This window comes from Echeneis naucrates, chromosome 22 (assembly GCF_900963305.1).
Source record: "Echeneis naucrates chromosome 22, fEcheNa1.1, whole genome shotgun sequence".
Taxonomy (NCBI): domain Eukaryota; kingdom Metazoa; phylum Chordata; class Actinopteri; order Carangiformes; family Echeneidae; genus Echeneis; species Echeneis naucrates.
This window is the reverse complement of record NC_042532.1, coordinates 11,557,536-11,574,367: the sequence shown is the minus strand read 5'-3', so window position 1 is coordinate 11,574,367 and position 16,832 is coordinate 11,557,536. Positions and strand designations below refer to the sequence as shown.

The window sequence follows — 16,832 nt, the reverse complement described above, 5'->3', positions numbered from 1 at the left end:
AATTATATAAAGCGTACCATTTAGATGACTATCTGATTCGACTCATCGCTACACTTCAGCCCTCCAATGGATTACCGTCGAAAATTTAATTTTCCCTTCCATCCTTGCAGATGGCGGTAATTCACCGTAATACTGGATGTCACGCGCTTTCAATGCGAAGTAGAAGAAGAGCAGACGGAAGTGACACATTTGTTTTGGCATTACGTCACAGCATTCTAGCCAAAGGCGGCAGTGATTAAAATTTTGAAAATTGCGGTTTAGTTAGCGAGCATCCCGTCGGCTGTTTGTCCACATTTCTTAAAGGCCATGGCGTCGTATCATTTATTAAAACACACAAAACCCGAGTCAGAATCTCCGGCCAAAATATTCGCGAAGCTGAAATCTAAAGTGCAGAGAGAAGCGATGTGCGCGAAGGAGCGGCCGTGTAACGTTAGAGACAAGCGTGGAGCAGATTTTAACTCTCCGCGGGACAGACCCGACAACTTCCGGATGACCACCAAGCTCAGCGAAAATCAGACACCCGAATATTATCACGGTGAAGCTCGGGCTTTGACCCTCTCGCCTATATCGACCCCCCAGAAACACCCGGATCACTCCTTTTCAGACATTAAAAACGACTACACGGAGGACGTGCCTCTGCTGATGGGGGCCGCTTTCATGTCGAGGAACGCGCACACGCCAGTAAAAAGATCTTTCCTGGAGTCAACAGCTGTGTCCCAGCCTCTGTCCGAGGTCAACCGAGAGCAGGCCCGCACAGATCGGCCTCAGACGACCAGCAGGACTCCCGGGCGTGACCGTGCCCCTCCCAGCCATCAGCTGTCTCCGGTGAGGACGTTTTCCCCCAGGAGGCTGAGAAAGAGAAAGTGGGAGCAGCAGGGGTTCGGCGACATCAGCAGCAAGGCACAAAAGGTCAACCATGGCGGATCAAATGAGCCCTCTGCTGCATTCAGCAAGATCACCCACGACAAGACTGTCGGGGAGGATTTGGGAGATGTCAGAGGATTCCCTGTGGGCCGATCAGAGATGAGCCAGTTCATGCCTGACAGCATGTACCCACCACCAAGATCCGTCGTAGAAAAACGTGAGGCATGACTATTGCTTTCCAAGTGAAACTCGTTTTCTTGTGTCATCACATCTTATAGAAACATAATGTGGGGTGAAATAAATATTATGGATGCACGTTCTTTCTCTTTCTTAACAGGTGGTGTCCCTATGATGGGAAAAATTCGTCCGATGTCCCCTGCCAAAATGTTTGCTTATATGAAGGAGAGGGAAAGTAAAAAGGAGCAGCAAGAGGTTCATGAAGTTAGCAGTAGCACAAGGGATCTCTTTGATAGAGGTAAGGGTATCAAAGAGCAAGTAGCTAAATATTCAGGTAGGCATATACAATACATACATACATACACACACACATATATATATATATTAGACCATAATAACATTTTTTTTCCATAGGTAATACTTTCCATCAGTCCAGAGATGCACCTCTCTCCAATCCTCATAATATAGCTGACATGGAGGATGTTGCCTTCCGAGGTGTTCCTGAAAGTGCAGTTCCTGTCAACTGCTCTAGTGTAGAGTCAGCAGACAGCCAATCAGAAGATTTCCGGACCTCTCCTGCCCCGCTAGAACCGGTGTTGCTCGAAGACCCGCTTGTGCTCAATTCACCACGGATCTCCATCCCAAAGAAACACCAGCCTGTGTTCAAGCGCAACAAATGGCCCCAGCAGGCAAAATTCCCGAATGTGAGTAGAAACAAATATATCAGCGATGTTGCTTTAGGAAGAGCAAAAAACTAATTTATTATGATTGAGCATGGAAAAATCAAGTGACTGACTGATTGTGTATTGGGGCAGAAGGTTTTATTTGCAAACATTTTACATGTAGGAAATGAAAATCAATGGTAGTTTATCCTTTTTGGCCTTTTGAACTGTCATAGTGTTTAACTGGATGTGTTTTTCTGTTTTCCTCTGACAGGAGAGTGTCATTTATCTAAGAAATTGGTTTTTGAGGAAAAATCACAATGGCTTGTTTCTTGATGGAACACACTGGTAAGTATTTCTTGATATATTGTGATCTCAACAATTTTGATGTTTAAAATAACGTAGTTGGCGTCCTCTACTCTGAAAACATTTTTTTTTTCTTGTCTCTTCCACTAAGCCAGGACAATATACCATGGAATAGCAACATCATTGTGGACAGAGTTTCTAATTCTGTGGTTAAGACTGTCACTGGCAGGGTTTACATTTTGGTTGGCAAGATGTATTCACGTGCTGAATCAGGTAACTCATTAATATAGGTGGATTTTTTGCATTAAGAATCTCGGCATCTTTTCCAGAGAAAATTTTAAAAGAGAATTTAAAATATAAAGCAAACATTACATTACATTCACATTTCCAATATGTATAATTGTGTATTTGTTTTTCTATCCTCTTCCTTTTTCTCCTGCAGTGTTTCCCAATTGGTTTTTGAAGAAGTTTGTCAATGGTTTTCCACCAAACTGGAAGGTGTTTTTTGAGAAGTTTCTGTCAGAGTCAAAAGAGTAAGGACATTTGGTTCACTCCAGAGTGACCTGCATAGAGTAGACAGAATTTATGCTTTTATAGATACTCAATTGTTGTTTATTCAATGTTGTTGATATTCTATTATTATATATTTGACATAGAATTTAAATAATGTTTTAATTAATATATATAATTATCTCTGCCCCAGCAGAAAAACAGAGAAGACCAAATGTGGGAGAGCTTCCGTATCCAAGACCACATCTGAGACATCCCCCATCAACCTCTCTTTGAGGCAACAGAGGCAAAAGGTTTTCAAGACACGTAAGCAGACACATGCAAAAGCCTCAAATGTCCTATTGCCTTCTTTCATCATTTGCTGGCTGAGAGCAATGTAAAAAATGCCTTTTATTCTCAGTTTTTGTTATCTGGACATCTGTGCTAAAGTAAAGCAAAAGTAAAGTGCTGTTTGTATGTGCTTTTCTTTTCTTTTCTTCTACAGCTGATTCCTGTCCTCCAACACCCTCCTCAACAAAAGTGTCTCGAAGTGGCCGGGTCATCAAGCCACCCCTGGAGTATTGGAAAGGAGGAAGAGTCATTCTGGACGCACAGATGAATGTTACCATCCATGAATGTTATGATACCTCCAGCTGTGTCCCTGTAAACACCTTAAATTTGAGGGCTAGTTTTTATGATTTTATACAGCTAATTGATATTGGTGATGAACGTGAACACGTCATTTCTATGTCTCACAGGTAGTCAATCCAACAGTGTCTGCAAGAAAATCACCAAAACCTGCCCGTGTGTTTCTACCCTGTAGTGAAGGTAAAAATAACTGAAGTTGTGATGAGACAAGTTATGAGTTGCATGTAAATAAACTTTGCTGTGCTTTTAGGGAGTGAAGGAAGTGAAACGGTTGGGGATGCAAACGTGTCAGCGCCATTGAGGAAGGTTAAAGTTTCATCCCACAGACACAACCGAGCCAAGGTCAGCCATGACCACAGGCTTTCTAATCCACCTGAACCTCCTGTAGAGATATCTAGCAGGCAGGAGCAGCCTGCCAGAACAACAAGGTCTCGTAGAAAGTGTACAGCTGTGGAAAGACTGTCATATGTGGACACGGTTCCTCAAATGAAAAAAAGGCATGAAAAAGCATCAACCCAGAAGTCAAAAAAACAGACACATGATACAAACTGGCTTTCAAAAAATGAGAGGAGACAGACTGTTCGAGGATCCCCTGAATCCTCCACTATGAGTGATATAAGCTTACAGTTAACAGATGAGGAGTTTTCGTGTAAGACTAAGAAGAAAACAAAAGGAGTCTACAACAAGAGTGGGAAGGTCCTTAAGTCGCAGTCATCTCATGTGACTCCACTGAGAACGTCTTCAGAGAGCTCTGACAAAAGTGGGAGGAAGCAACAGACAAGAAGAAGAGTATCAAAAAAAAGCAATGAAACAGAAGCAGCACAATCTCAACCAAAGTCGAAAAAGAGCAAATTTATCAATGTTTCACCCCCCACACAGCCCAACAGCCCAAGTCTGCCCAAGTCTACAAAATCCAGCAAAAGACACAAAGCTCACAAAGGCAGCACAGTCATTCCAGAGGAGCGAGATGAAGATGGGTGGTCCGAGGCAGAACTCCTGAAGCTACAGGAGTAAGTCATGTATTTCTGTAGCATAAGTTTAAATCCCTTATGAAACAAAGCCCTTATGGCTGCTTGATATTTCTTTGTACGTGCACAGGGCTGTGTCCTACTATCCTAAGTACATGCCAGGCTACTGGGCAAAGGTGGCGAGTATAGTCGGAACACGCTCTGCAGAGGAGTGCCACAATCAGCACACCTGCCAGGGAACAGCACAGAGTCCTGCTAAGAAAGCTAAGAACCCCAGAAAGGAAAAAGGGGAGGCACCAAAAGATCCAGGTAAAAAAAATAATCCTCCAGGTAGTAGATTGAGCAGCCTCTCAGTACGAAACAGCAGGAACTATATTTAAACTTGTAGAATCTAAAACTCCGTAAGAACATCCATATAATTGACAAGCTATAAATATGTGTAGTTACAGATCATCCTGTAATATCTGCCCGAGTTGGAACATTAAAGCGAAAGCAGCAGGTCCGGCAGTTCTTGGAGGCGATGCCCAGAGATGTTGACGACGTTTTTAGCTCTGCATACATGCAGGATAAACGTTGTGAGGTTTGTCTCTTCCTGTTGTTTTATTTTTCAAAAGTAACATTTTAAACTAAGTCTCCATCCAAATTATTATACAAAATGTGTGACTTGCTTACACTTGTGTCTGTCCTGATTGACAGATCCCTTCCATATGTCCAAGTGAGGACCAGGACTTTGCAATGTCGGACCTGGAGCCTTTAACCCCCATGTCGAAGATCTTCCCTGAAGTGAAAACTCCTCAGTGTCTTCATATCACTCCTGGCATGATGGGTTCTCCAAATAGGTGAATAACTGTGATTACTGCATTCTAGAAGGAAAGGGATGCACTTGAGTGCAATAATGAACCTGCTTTTTTATTTATTTATTTGTTTATTTTTAAGGAATCATGATGACAAGTATGTCTATCAGCTTCAGAAGAGGATGAAAAAAAATCAGTTCAACGTCTGCAAACAAGCTCGCCCTTCAAAGGTATAAAGTCATAAAGATTCATGTCTGGCTTTCTTACTGTCTTTTAGTGCAGGGATTATTGTTTTTTAATCACTGTTTTGTGTTTCCTCCAGAGTTTTACTCCCAGCCCATCAGTTAAACGAACAATGAAGAGATGCGGTAAAACAGGTATATCTTCCAGGGAATGTACTGATGCTGGATTTTACACTTGTGGCATGGCAGTGTTAGAAATTTAATCCATGTACATTAACTCAAGGGACAGCAAAACTAATAGAAATAATCTGGAATTAAGGAGCAATCGTGCACACAGCAACTATGAGTTTGAAGTCTGTGTTGCTTTTTTGTGGCACTGACAGTAAATATATTTAACTTGTATCTTTCTAACCCATTTAGCCATGTTGCTTAATATAATATTTTTTCTTTACTTTTTGACTAGAAGATGATGCCTTCGTTGTTTGGGAGATGTTCCCAGGAAATGATGTAGCACTGTCCGACAGCGAAGCGGAAGAGGATTTTTACTTCTCAGATAACGACTGACTAGAATAAGAGTGGATACGTCTTATCATTGTAAAAAAACAAACAAAAAAAAAACCCAAACAAAATATGAACTGAAATTTATCACGTTAATTATAATCAGTGAAGCCGAGGAGAGATTACTTTGACAACAATACAATAAAATTGTTTCTTCTGTCCTTCACTTGTAATCAGAGAAATCATTGGGGTTTTTTTGTTTTGTTTTTTTTTATGGAAATTTCACAAAAATTACACACATCTGTGTTGTGTCAATATGGCCTGATGCCAAAAACAGACATTGCTGTGTACACTGTAAATAGAGTTGTTGTTAAGACACAAGGCTCAGTTTGAACTTTTGTTTTAATAAACAGTTTTAATTCTTAGTTATGGTTTATTTGTGTATATTACACATTCAGAGAAACAATCTATGTAAGAGTTAAAAATGTTTCATCTTTGATCTTTTTACATTTTAAACTGTTGAATTTAAAAGATTTTTAGAAGCCTGTATTTTACAACAAAAAAGTGAAGTATATGTTAAAATAAACATGACAACTAATGTGGATTTTTTTTCTTTTTACCTCAGTTTGTCATCTCAGATTGGAAGTAGCTGCTTTGACCATCCTCATCTCGTACAGTTGTCAGTGATTTCTCATTTTGAAATGCCCTCTGACAACACGTAATTTTGAAAATAACACAGGGTTGGGATTATGAATAAAATAGGAGTGAGGTACTGAGGATATGAGTTTTCTTGAACCCGATTCTCTCTTTATGCCTCAAAATATTTCCACCATCATCAGCTCAGATTTTAGGAGCAACCAGGTTAGATTCAGGTCCCGAGGTCATTATATAACAGATATCCAACTGCTCCTTGAGGTTATTATGTAATGAATCAAGGGGATGCTGCTCCTCTTTCATCTTGCTGTTTATGCTATGTTTTGGGGTATACCTGGAGGAACTCTCATCCACATTTACTTTAATACACCTGTGTCATATCTGAGCAAAAGTGCGAATGGAACCACAAAGTAATAACTGAAAGCATGATATAAATGAGCCATAAAGACAAGACCATCAGATTCTCCTGTTGCTGCTTTGGAAATCAATAAGGAAATTCAAAACAAAGTGTTGTACTGCTGTAGGGAAATGAAGCTTTCGTATGAGCTCCAGCTTCCTGTTTACGAGCCGTTGAAAAGAACGAAATCAGTGCTGCTGATCACGTGAGAAGTTGTCATGTGATCGCTACGTCACAGTGCCCGCCCACTGGCTGCAGCAGCTGAGTTTCCTGGAGCGGCGGAGGACAAGATGAAGGAGCTGTGAGTGCCTTTAAATCACTTTCCAGTTCAAGCCTTTCCTCTAGACACACAATGAAAACAAAATAGTCACCCAATCTTGACTCTTTTGACTCGACCGGCCGTCACGCAGAGCACGTTGTGTTTGTTTTCACCGGCTGCAGTGACCTAGATAGAAAGGTGCCGTTAACATGGCAGGGTGAAGTCCACACGAGGTTAAGGCGGAGGTCAGTAACGTTAAAAAAAAATACAGAAACAAACTAACTGTAAAATCTGCCCATTATATCCTGGATGTAAAGTAACGGTGTGTGTCTGTTCAGAAATGCGTTTAGTTTGACGTGCTCCGTCACAATAAAGACTCACTCACTCACTGACATGAAATTAAACGCTGAAATGATGTTGTGTCGCTAATATTGTCGGCTCCATTCGTGTGTGTGTTTGTTTGTAAGGTGATTTAAGGTTTTGTCTCGCTTCCCACAGACTGACCTTCTCCATCCCTTTGTTGCTCTGCTCGCTGGTCTGGAGTGGATATCTGGAGTATGACCAAGATGTCTTGTGAGCAAATATATATTATATAAATACATAGTTTAAAATTTCGTGTGACATCTTGTGTGAAGACTTGTTTGTAGAGGCACTCTGGTCCTGGCAGGCCAAATGATCAGTATAGATCTACATGAGGTTGACTCTGATGGAGGTCTGCTCAGCTTTGACCTCATTGATTTGTAACACCAGAACAATCTTAGACCATTCAATCAACTCATGAACTGTGGGGGAGAGTGACATCAATTCTGGCAAGCACTTTAACTAAAATCTGGCTTTGGAATTCTGTTTGCTTCTAAGGGTCATTTGTATTTAGAGTCATTACATAATCAGCAATCCAAATACATATTCAAAAGATTGGCCAGCAGCTGTAAATAATAACACAACACCTCTCAGATTCCAAGGTCATGGAAAAGCTCTGTTCTTTGTTTAGGATACCAGCTGACTGGAATCATGTTGGTCGGGTTGATCCCACAGAGGAGCTGGAGCTGACCTTTGCTCTGAAGCAGCAGAATGTTAATCTGCTGGAGGAAAAACTCCGACTTGTGTCTGATCCTGACTCACCCCAGTATGGTAGGACACGGTTGGCTGACCTTAAGCAACCCAAAAAGATCTGCAATCATTTGTTCATCCTTTCTATACGGCACACGGAGTGACAGAGGCCCGTTTTGTTCTCCACAGGTAAACACCTCACCCTGGAGGAAGTAGCCTCACTTGTGCGTCCATCTCAAATGACCCACAAGGTGGTGCATCACTGGCTGCGGAGTCATGGGATTACAAACTGCCTCACTGTTCACACTCAGGATTTTATACAGTGCAGTATGACTGCAGAGTAAGCATATCTTGTTTGGCAACATTTTTTCTACTTACTTAAGGTTAAGTCTCACTTGCCCATGACACAGTTACAACATATGCTAGGCTTCTTCCTGTATTTAAATCTTGCAAAATCCCGTGAGATAGTTCCTCTTTATGTGGTTACTGATTCAAATCAAACTGAGCTGGAGGCTTCTGCTATTCAATTCAAATAAAGCCAAGCTTGTTGGATTCTAACAAAAATAACATACTACCTTAAGCACTTTCATCTCTTAAACTTGGACAGGAGCAAATTTAACTTGCATTATGTTATATAAATTTTACATACAAGCCAATGAGTTTCTTAAACACAATCTTGGAATACAACATTTGTAGGCCCATGTTGCACGAGATGATTTCTACAGCCAGGTTATGATTGTCTTTGTTTGGTTTCTATGTTTAGGGTTGCAGAGATGCTGCTTCCAGGAAGCAGGTTCCACCGCTATGTCAGAAACGGACAATCGATAGTGAGATCTTCAGCTCCGTACTCTGTTCATGATGATGTTCACCAGCATCTTGACTTTGGTGAGTATATTAAAAATATTTATCTGTCATCTAAAATGTTCTTTGTATTCTAAGATCAGGATTGTTAATAATGGCTAAAACTATTAGATGAGTACTGATTGCTTCCTTCATTTTATTTTTTTCTACAGTTGGGGGACTTCATCGCCTCCCTCCCAAAGGTCAGGAACTCAGTCAGGAGCAAAAGCAATCTAAAGAAGGACTACACCTGGGAGTGACCCCCGCCATCCTGAGGACTCGCTATAACCTGACAGCAGCTGATGTGGGAACAGCCCAGAATAACAGCCAGGCTGTAGCTCAGGTATAACTGTCACTGAGTGTTGTTGTAAAACGTCACACTCCCAGCAACTTGTTGTACTCACCTTAGTTATCTCTTCTCAATGTTAGTTCTTGGAGCAGTACTATCATCCCGCAGACCTCGCTGAGTTCATGAGCATGTTTGGTCGGGGCTTCCAGCATCTGTCTCAAGTGGATCGAGTTGTAGGCACCCAGGGAGGAGGAAAGGCTGGCATTGAGGCCAGTCTGGATATAGAGTACATCATGAGCACAGGGGCAAACATCCCAACTTGGGTCTTCACCAACCCAGGTTTGTAGGACAGAAGCCACTGCTGTATGTGTTCATATGTGTTGTCCTAAATGTTTCTGAAAAGTGAATTATTAAAATTTGCATATGGCAGGGCATGAAGAAAAGCTAACATTTTCATGTAGTCATGGCACATTTTACATTTTAAAAATAGTACCTACAATTCCTAATTTTGCCGTAGGCCGTCATGAGAGCCAGGAGCCTTTCCTCCAGTGGATGCTTCTGCTCAGCAACATGTCTGACCTGCCCTGGGTTCATACAATCAGCTATGGCGACGATGAAGACAGCCTTTCCACTGCCTACATGATGCGCATCAACACAGAGTTCATGAAGGCTGGCGTCAGGGGAATCTCCCTGCTCTTTGCTTCTGGTCAGTAAAATGTAGTTATAACACACAGAGACATTGTAGAACACCAACAGATAACACCTAGTAAGCGAACAAAGCCTTTGCTTGTCCTCTCTTTGAAAATGTGATCATCACACTTTATCTGTTTTTGTTATCTCTCCTGATACTCTTTCACCTCTAACTGAAGTTTTTTTTTTTTATCCACTTAATCAGATCAGATCACAAGAAAAATTCCTTTGTTAGTAATACTAGACACATACACATTACTTCAGTTAACTGTAAACTAAGGCCACAAAGACATAAAAACTTATTATGTAATAAAAGATGAGGGGGGAAAAAAATACCCTTTGTGTCTATGTGTTAACTGATTGTAGTGACTTTGCACCGTTCCTATAGTCATTATGATATAGTGATTATCTTTCTTACCAATACCACAATGATGTCATAGGAAATACTTCTTTTCAGCATTTGAACAGTATAATTTACCAGTAAGAAAGGCTGCATTATGATGGATTATAATTTTTTTCCTAATCTCTCTTATTTTGTTTAATGTTCAGGTGACAGTGGTGCTGGTTGTAAACATTTGGGTAAAGAACAAAACTCCTTCAGGCCCAGTTTTCCAGCTTCAAGGTAAAACATTAATAACCTGTTTCTACATTTCTGTGCCAAACGACTGGAACTCTGCATGTGGTATTATACAGGAAAAAGAAATTACATTAAAAAGTTGTTAAGGAAAAAGGACAAATATCTAATAATCAGTGCTTTGCATCTCGTTCACAGCCCTTACGTTACAACAGTTGGAGGAACCTCGTTCAAAAACCCATATGAGGTCACGTATGAAGTCACAGATTACATCAGTGGAGGAGGCTTCAGCAACGTCTTCAAGATGCCAGAGTACCAGGTAACAATAGTTTTAGATCATCAGCTCTTTTCGTGCTCAGTTATTACAGGCAATTTCATTCATATTTACATCTGTTTCTACTCCTGCAGGTCAGTGCTGTGGAGCGCTATCTGAAGACTGTGGCCGCAACCCTCCCTCCCAAATCATACTACAATATCAGTGGCAGGGCGTATCCAGACATGGCTGCCCTGTCTGATAACTACTGGGTGGTCTCCAACAGAATACCTGTGCCCTTGGTATCTGGGACCTCGGTAAAGTATACCAAAAATGCTAACTGCAATTTTTTATATATATATATATATATATATATAGTGTAAAATACTAAAGAGATACAACCTGAAATATTAACAGTATCCCAGCTACAATAATACAATATTTATACTGACAGAAGAAAGATTAATTTTACTTCATCACCTCAGGCTTCAACCCCTGTGGTGGGAGGCATGCTGTCTCTCATCAATGATCATCGGCTGCTGAAAGGCCTGCCTGCCCTGGGTTTCCTAAACCCTCGCCTCTACAAGCTCAAAGGACAGGCTCTATTTGATGTGAGTCGAGTTGTTCGGGATGAGATTTATGTTCTCATTTGGCTAAGATTTTCATTCATTTATTTTTATTTTTTTACTTTTTTGGGTATTGGTTACTTCAGTGAAAGCAGCACGTGTGTTAATGTTGTGAGGAATTGAGTTTAAAGATTGAAAGCTTTGGCACTACAGATTGGAATCACTGCCTGGTTCCTAAATGTTATGCTCTCTTGTCTCCAGGTGACAGAAGGCTGTCACCTGGGCTGTATCGACGAGCAGGTCCAGGGAAAAGGTTTCTGTGCTGCACCATCATGGGACCCTGTCACAGGCTGGGGAACACCAAACTACCCTGCACTGCTGGCCGTCCTGCTGGCTTAATCAACACCTACTGCATACACACATCCAAACTCAAGACCAGGTGCCTGATGCCAAAGACAGAATGGGGTAATGGATGCAAACGCTTAGTTTTTTTTCATTTTGGTTTGAAGTTAAAAATGCATTATTCCAAATGGTAACAAGGTTTTCATCTATTATCATAAATCATCAATTGTTTTTTAGCAACTTTCATTTTTACGAAAAGGCTAAAGGCCATTTTCTTGACTATTTTTAGTTCAAGGATGGTTGAATTTAGGGATTTTAACGGCAAACTGCAGTTGCCTTTTTTTTTTTTTTTTGCTGCTAAGTGCATTTTAACTGACCCAGATCTCGTTCTAACAAACTTACAAGCTGCTCGGTGTTCATGCATCTTATGCTTTAAAGTAATGCCTCAAGATACTGAGCCATTGGGGGCATGGATTATGGTTGCTATGCATAAAGCCTAAGTTCGATTACTTAAAATCAAACAGAAACAAGCCACACATTTTAGATACATAGTACTATTTTCATATTTTATATATTAATATATATTAAGACTATGTTATATGTAATATTTCAATTAAAACTAGACTGGGTACAATAATTTAGCTAATAAACTGACATATTTAGTTTGTAGGTAACACTGAAATTACCTTAATGTTTAATGTGTTGCCGTCTTAATACTCTAGGGATGAGCAAGCAGCAAATGTCTCAACTTAATTTAATAATATATAGATTTAGCATGTAAAATCTCCATCTGTATTTTCAATCTAACTCTTTAAAAACCTGATTTTACTTTTTTGCTGATTGTTTTATAGCTACAAACAAACTGCACTGTAATTATGTGAGTTCAAATGACACAGCATTTCTACCCACCACCATTTTTGCACTCAAAAATCTTTTATGTTAATCCTCAGATTTGTTAAATATGCGTAATCACATGTAACAAATGATTTTTTTAAAATGTGTTTTTTTTTTTTAAGCTGGCCTTTTACTTTGAAATGTCCTTTGATTGCTCAGTTTTATCCTGAGTTGTGTTTGTGTGTGTGTAAAAGCTAGATACTGCAGGTTTTGTATCAAATGCTCGAAAATGTAAAAAAAAAATACAATAAAAATCTGACATTAAAAGTTAACTTTTGATTTACAATACAATACAACACAACTCTAGTGTTCCCTCCAGTTTGTTTTTGTCTAATGTCTTGTTTGAAATTCTGAGTCAAACTGTATTTGACTGGAGCTTTAAAATGTGAGAACCATTGTTTAAACCAAGATTTTTCACTTCCTTTTTAAGTATAACAGAAAGAGGAAATTCACCCAGTGGCCGGGTATCACTACAAATGCTGGTTACACCACATTGAAATTTACCTGGCTATGATTGTGACAGGACAGATGACAGTTTTTGTGGTAGTGCAAGGGGAAAAAAACATTTTAATCAGTGATCACTATTGAAAATTACATGGCTATTATCTACACGATTGGATATTGTGTTCAACAAAATGAAAATATGCAAAGACCACCAATCCGTCTGTGAAACAAACTCACATGAAGGGGAAAGGGGGAGGCAAAACAAACTGTGAAACCTCTTCCAGAGGAGCTACAGGGACACTCTTACTACATACATTACCACAGAGCTTATGTCAAAAAGTGTACAATATGCACACTCAGGGAAAAGTACAAAATTGAAAAGGCGTCATTTCTGAGGATTGATGCAAATTTAACTTACATTGCAAAAACTTTGTAACTGGCTATGTCAAGGTATAAATAAGTTTTAGGTGCAGATCCATGAATTAACATCTTCACAAGAAGAAACAATAAATTGTTCAATCCAGGTAGCGCTAAAGTTGGGTGGGAGGCCTGAGGGAGGTGGGTTTCTCGTGAGTTTATTGTTCAAACCCTCCAGGTGTTTTATCAAAAAGTTTGAGAAAAGGTAATTTCTCTTGTTTCAATCTAGAGATGATACAAAGGGGATTTCTTATCTCACAACAAAGCAGGCCACGGGACAATATCTTGTCTGTCAGGGAGCGAAGATATATGATCAGATCCTCCGGTGTATGCTCACATTGCTGTTGTTGTTAGCCTGGTTCAGAGATGATTCACTGGTTGTTTTTGGCTTTGGCGTGTGTGAGGATGTGAGACTTCAGGTTGGTTGATTGAGCAAATTTTTTGTTACAGCCGTCAAATGGGCACACGTATGGGCGGTCTCCAGTGTGAATACGCACATGTGTGCGCAAGTTAAAGTCCAGAGAGAACCGCTTTCCACAGCCTTCAAATGTACACTGGAGATGAGAGAGACTGGATTAATGCTTTGTCTCCGCTGTGCACACAGATAAATTAAATACATGAGTAAAATAAATATTTTTTTACATACATACATTTGCTTGCAGACTTTATATAGCTTAAGATCTTATTATATATAAATATGCAATACCTGGAAAGGTTTCTCTCCTGTGTGTACAAGTTGATGCCTCTTCAGTTTTGAACTCTCCACAAAGGCTTTGCCACACTCTGCACAGACGTGCACACGAGGCCCATGGGTGTGCAAGTGCTTCCTCATTGCCGAGTTGTCCCTGAACATCTTGGTACATCCCTGAGAGGGAGAGAAAGTGAATCACTGGGGTTAGCTTGACAACTGAATCATGTCACTGTTAAGAGCCTGAAATGTTCCTTATACCAATTACCTGAATGCCCACATGATCTCAGGAGAGTGATGTCAATATGAATCACATACTGAACAAACTGTCTACATCTACCTCCATTTCACTGCTGTGACAAATAAAATGCACTTACTTTGTGTGGACAGGCTATCGTCCTGGGTGCATCGTCTTCTTTTACTTTTCTTGGCTTCATTCTGCAAAAGAAATAAATCACTATGCAATTCCGAATCACACAAATATTCTTATCGGTTTACGTAAAAACCAAAACTGTACACAAAATGTGTAAAACACAATCACATGTATGTTCAATAACGTACTGCATACATAAAGAAAGATAACTCTGCAATGGCACATGTGATCAACTGAATGATTTTTTTTTACACCAGTTGTTAATAAAGCTGGTTTTGCTGGCTCTAGTGAAACCTACCTTGCAAACTCTGCCAGCTGTTTTGGATCTGAAAGATCGATGCCGGGGATGCCCCCTGGAGGAAGTTTCTTCCCTGTCATGTATTCTGAATAATCGGGAGGCGAGTTTTCTCCTGTGATTTGCTCTTCATGGTCTATGTCCTTCTTGTCATCTAAATAAAAGGGATATTTTAGTACCAGAACATGTGGAAAGAACCGATTAAAGTCCTTCAGAGTTACAGCTTCATCCCATGTCCCAGTCGTTCCTGTTATCCTGTACGGTACTATACAGATTCAGTATGAATAATAAGGGGGAAAAAAGAAAAGCTTCATAGATGGATATGTTTTGTGATATAATATTGTTAAACAGCAAATCATCACATCATCTGTACTTAGAAACCCAGGCTGTAAACATAATCACTAAATGGGGCATGTTGCTTTACAACACAAACAGTGTGGAAAAAAATATTATAATGAACAATTATTACATTCTTGTTCTGTATTTTTTCCAGAATATGGCAAGTTAATCACTCATATGAAACAATATCTGAAAATTCGTGTTACCACGTTTAAAAAAAAAAAAATAATAATAATAATAAAAAAAATGTAACTCATGACATGTCTACAAGCATAATTTACAAATAATCCAACATGTAGAAGTCATTTAAACACTGGCAATACCGTTTTTACCCCCCCCCCCCCACACACACACACACAAAAACACATATTTCAAGCCATGTGGTTTGTGTTTTGTTTTTTTTTTCCAAATCCAGCTCAGATCAAATTTACATCCCGTCCCCCTCATGGCTGATGCTTTGGTGTGTTGGGCCACCGGCTTCAGCTCACAGCACCGTCCGCACCAACTCCTGCGGTGCGTTTAATGTATGAGCGGCTCCTGAAGGCACCGCCTCCGCCGCTCCGGTTCAACTGAACTGCGCCACAGCGGCCTAGCGGAGCCAGCTGCACTCGCTCCCACTCTCGCCGCCATCTTCGTCGGCCAAATAAACGCCATTTTTTCGGGCCGCCATACTTTCTAGACCGGGGAAATATGGCGGCGCCCATCGACACATAAAACATGGCTTCCCATAAAAACAAAAACATTTCAAATGGGGTTTAAGTGGCTCAGAGTTGGGAAACAGCCCCCACTTTAGCCGTCGACAAGGCCCCAGCTCGGCCCGGTCACACGGCACACACGCCGAGAACAAAGCTTACAGGAATTCACTCCGGACTCTGAACTTACCTGATGCCCACATAGTGACTGAAAACTCCCCCTCCAAAGTCTTTATCTGAACCTGCTTCTGTTCCCATTTTCGACCCATTTCCCCGCCGCCCAGGTAGCTCTTTTTGCCAGCTTTCTTTCCGCTTCCAGCCTTCTTCATCCGGCCCGACGACGAGCTTTTCCCGGCGACAGTAACCAGAGTCTGTTCGATATAGTCCTCCTCCACGGCGGGCACCGGGATGAGGATTTGGTCCTCGAAACCGTCATCCGTGTGCAGTTCAGAGTCGTCCTCGCCCACCACCTCTTCCCTCGTCTGCACCAAAATCACCTCCTGGTGCGGGTGAATGCTGTTCGGATCATCCGTGTCCAGAGGCTGTAAGGCGATCATCGGCTGGTGCTCACCGTCGTCTCCAACTACTGTTGTCTCGATTGTCTCTACTTCGATTTCGTGCAGCTCCACTATCTCGGCTGGCATCTCAGACCCATCCGTTTCTATATACAGGGTGTCCCCCGATGCCATGCTAATTTTTATATTTCCTCCTACTTAATGTGCAGTTTTTTCCCCCCAACGATAGCTTTCCCTCTGCCGACTCTGAGCCTTCCTCCTCCCTCTCCGACAACAACTCTGCCCCGGTGAGCTCTCGTCGCCACAACGCTCCAGTTATGAAGTCTCGCGTGATTTGGCGAAGTCATTTCAAACATTACCTGCAGCAGAACGGAAAACAAAGTGAGTGTGGATGTGTGTTATCTATTCAGGACAAATAAATAAATAAATAAACCATCTACTTCTATCAGTTCTCATGTTCTTTTCTTTTAAAAACGTCTCTCCTCGTAAACTTTACCTAACACAGCTTCTTGTTCCACGTCTGTGTAGCCGCAGATTTCCTTTTATAATTTATTAAGACGGAAATCTCTTAAATGAATGTATTAAGTAATTATTCTTTGAAATGCTCAAAAGTCTATATTTTGAAAAAAGACAAACCAACTCTTTTTCTAAAGCTTTCTAGCGGCTTTGATAT

The 16,832-nt window shown here is 40.7% G+C and overlaps 3 protein-coding genes across 5 annotated transcripts; 2 read left to right on the top strand and 1 right to left on the bottom strand.

Annotated features, from left to right (window-relative positions):
* Positions 1-235: 235 nt before the first annotated feature.
* mis18bp1 (MIS18 binding protein 1) lies at positions 236-6,104 on the top strand. Of its 3 annotated transcripts, none has more exons than XM_029494086.1 (16): positions 236-1,081; positions 1,202-1,339; positions 1,456-1,745; positions 1,978-2,051; positions 2,161-2,282; positions 2,452-2,542; positions 2,716-2,825; positions 3,004-3,161; positions 3,257-3,326; positions 3,397-4,156; positions 4,245-4,423; positions 4,558-4,694; positions 4,811-4,953; positions 5,051-5,138; positions 5,231-5,285; positions 5,554-6,104. In XM_029494086.1, exons 1-16 carry the CDS (start codon positions 307-309, stop codon positions 5,652-5,654), a joined length of 3,291 nt encoding a protein of 1,096 aa, XP_029349946.1. In that variant the 5' UTR covers positions 236-306; the 3' UTR covers positions 5,655-6,104. The 3 variants fall into 3 exon arrangements, with proteins under 3 accessions (XP_029349946.1, XP_029349947.1, XP_029349945.1); XM_029494087.1 differs by having other exon boundaries at positions 2,713-2,825; positions 5,557-6,104; XM_029494085.1 differs by having other exon boundaries at positions 2,713-2,825.
* A 768-nt stretch (positions 6,105-6,872) lies between these two features.
* tpp1 (tripeptidyl peptidase I) lies at positions 6,873-12,682 on the top strand. Its single transcript, XM_029494122.1, has 13 exons — positions 6,873-6,940; positions 7,397-7,471; positions 7,890-8,029; positions 8,138-8,288; positions 8,712-8,833; positions 8,962-9,131; positions 9,218-9,416; positions 9,595-9,783; positions 10,317-10,389; positions 10,540-10,660; positions 10,750-10,911; positions 11,080-11,205; positions 11,422-12,682. The coding sequence occupies exons 1-13, from the start codon at positions 6,930-6,932 to the stop codon at positions 11,557-11,559; spliced, it is 1,677 nt and encodes a 558-aa protein (XP_029349982.1). The 5' UTR covers positions 6,873-6,929; the 3' UTR covers positions 11,560-12,682.
* A 255-nt stretch (positions 12,683-12,937) lies between these two features.
* On the bottom strand, positions 12,938-16,435 carry yy1a (YY1 transcription factor a). Its single transcript, XM_029494123.1, has 5 exons — positions 15,835-16,435; positions 14,617-14,767; positions 14,323-14,383; positions 13,964-14,122; positions 12,938-13,811 (listed from the first exon to the last, which is right to left on the bottom strand). The coding sequence occupies exons 1-5, from the start codon at positions 16,331-16,333 to the stop codon at positions 13,629-13,631; spliced, it is 1,053 nt and encodes a 350-aa protein (XP_029349983.1). The 5' UTR covers positions 16,334-16,435; the 3' UTR covers positions 12,938-13,628.
* Between the last annotated feature and the right edge of the window lie 397 nt (positions 16,436-16,832).

What these genes read in the sequence shown, in the direction of transcription:
- mis18bp1 (XM_029494085.1), top strand. Translation starts at nt 307, where the DNA reads ATGGCGTCGTATCATTTATTAAAACACACAAAACCCGAGTCAGAATCT. An exon ending in AAGATCCGTCGTAGAAAAAC is followed by an intron (nt 1,082 to 1,201) that starts GTGAGGCATGAC and finishes CTTTCTTAACAG; the next exon opens with GTGGTGTCCCTATGATGGGA. An exon ending in GGAGGCACCAAAAGATCCAG is followed by an intron (nt 4,424 to 4,557) that starts GTAAAAAAAATA and finishes AAATATGTGTAG; the next exon opens with TTACAGATCATCCTGTAATA.
- tpp1 (XM_029494122.1), top strand. An exon ending in TTGGGTCTTCACCAACCCAG is followed by an intron (nt 9,417 to 9,594) that starts GTTTGTAGGACA and finishes ATTTTGCCGTAG; the next exon opens with GCCGTCATGAGAGCCAGGAG. An exon ending in CCTTGGTATCTGGGACCTCG is followed by an intron (nt 10,912 to 11,079) that starts GTAAAGTATACC and finishes TCATCACCTCAG; the next exon opens with GCTTCAACCCCTGTGGTGGG.
- yy1a (XM_029494123.1), bottom strand. Translation starts at nt 16,333, where the DNA reads ATGGCATCGGGGGACACCCTGTATATAGAAACGGATGGGTCTGAGATG. An exon ending in CAGCTGGCAGAGTTTGCAAG is followed by an intron (nt 14,384 to 14,616) that starts GTAGGTTTCACT and finishes TTTCTTTTGCAG; the next exon opens with AATGAAGCCAAGAAAAGTAA. An exon ending in CGATAGCCTGTCCACACAAA is followed by an intron (nt 14,123 to 14,322) that starts GTAAGTGCATTT and finishes TCTCCCTCTCAG; the next exon opens with GGATGTACCAAGATGTTCAG.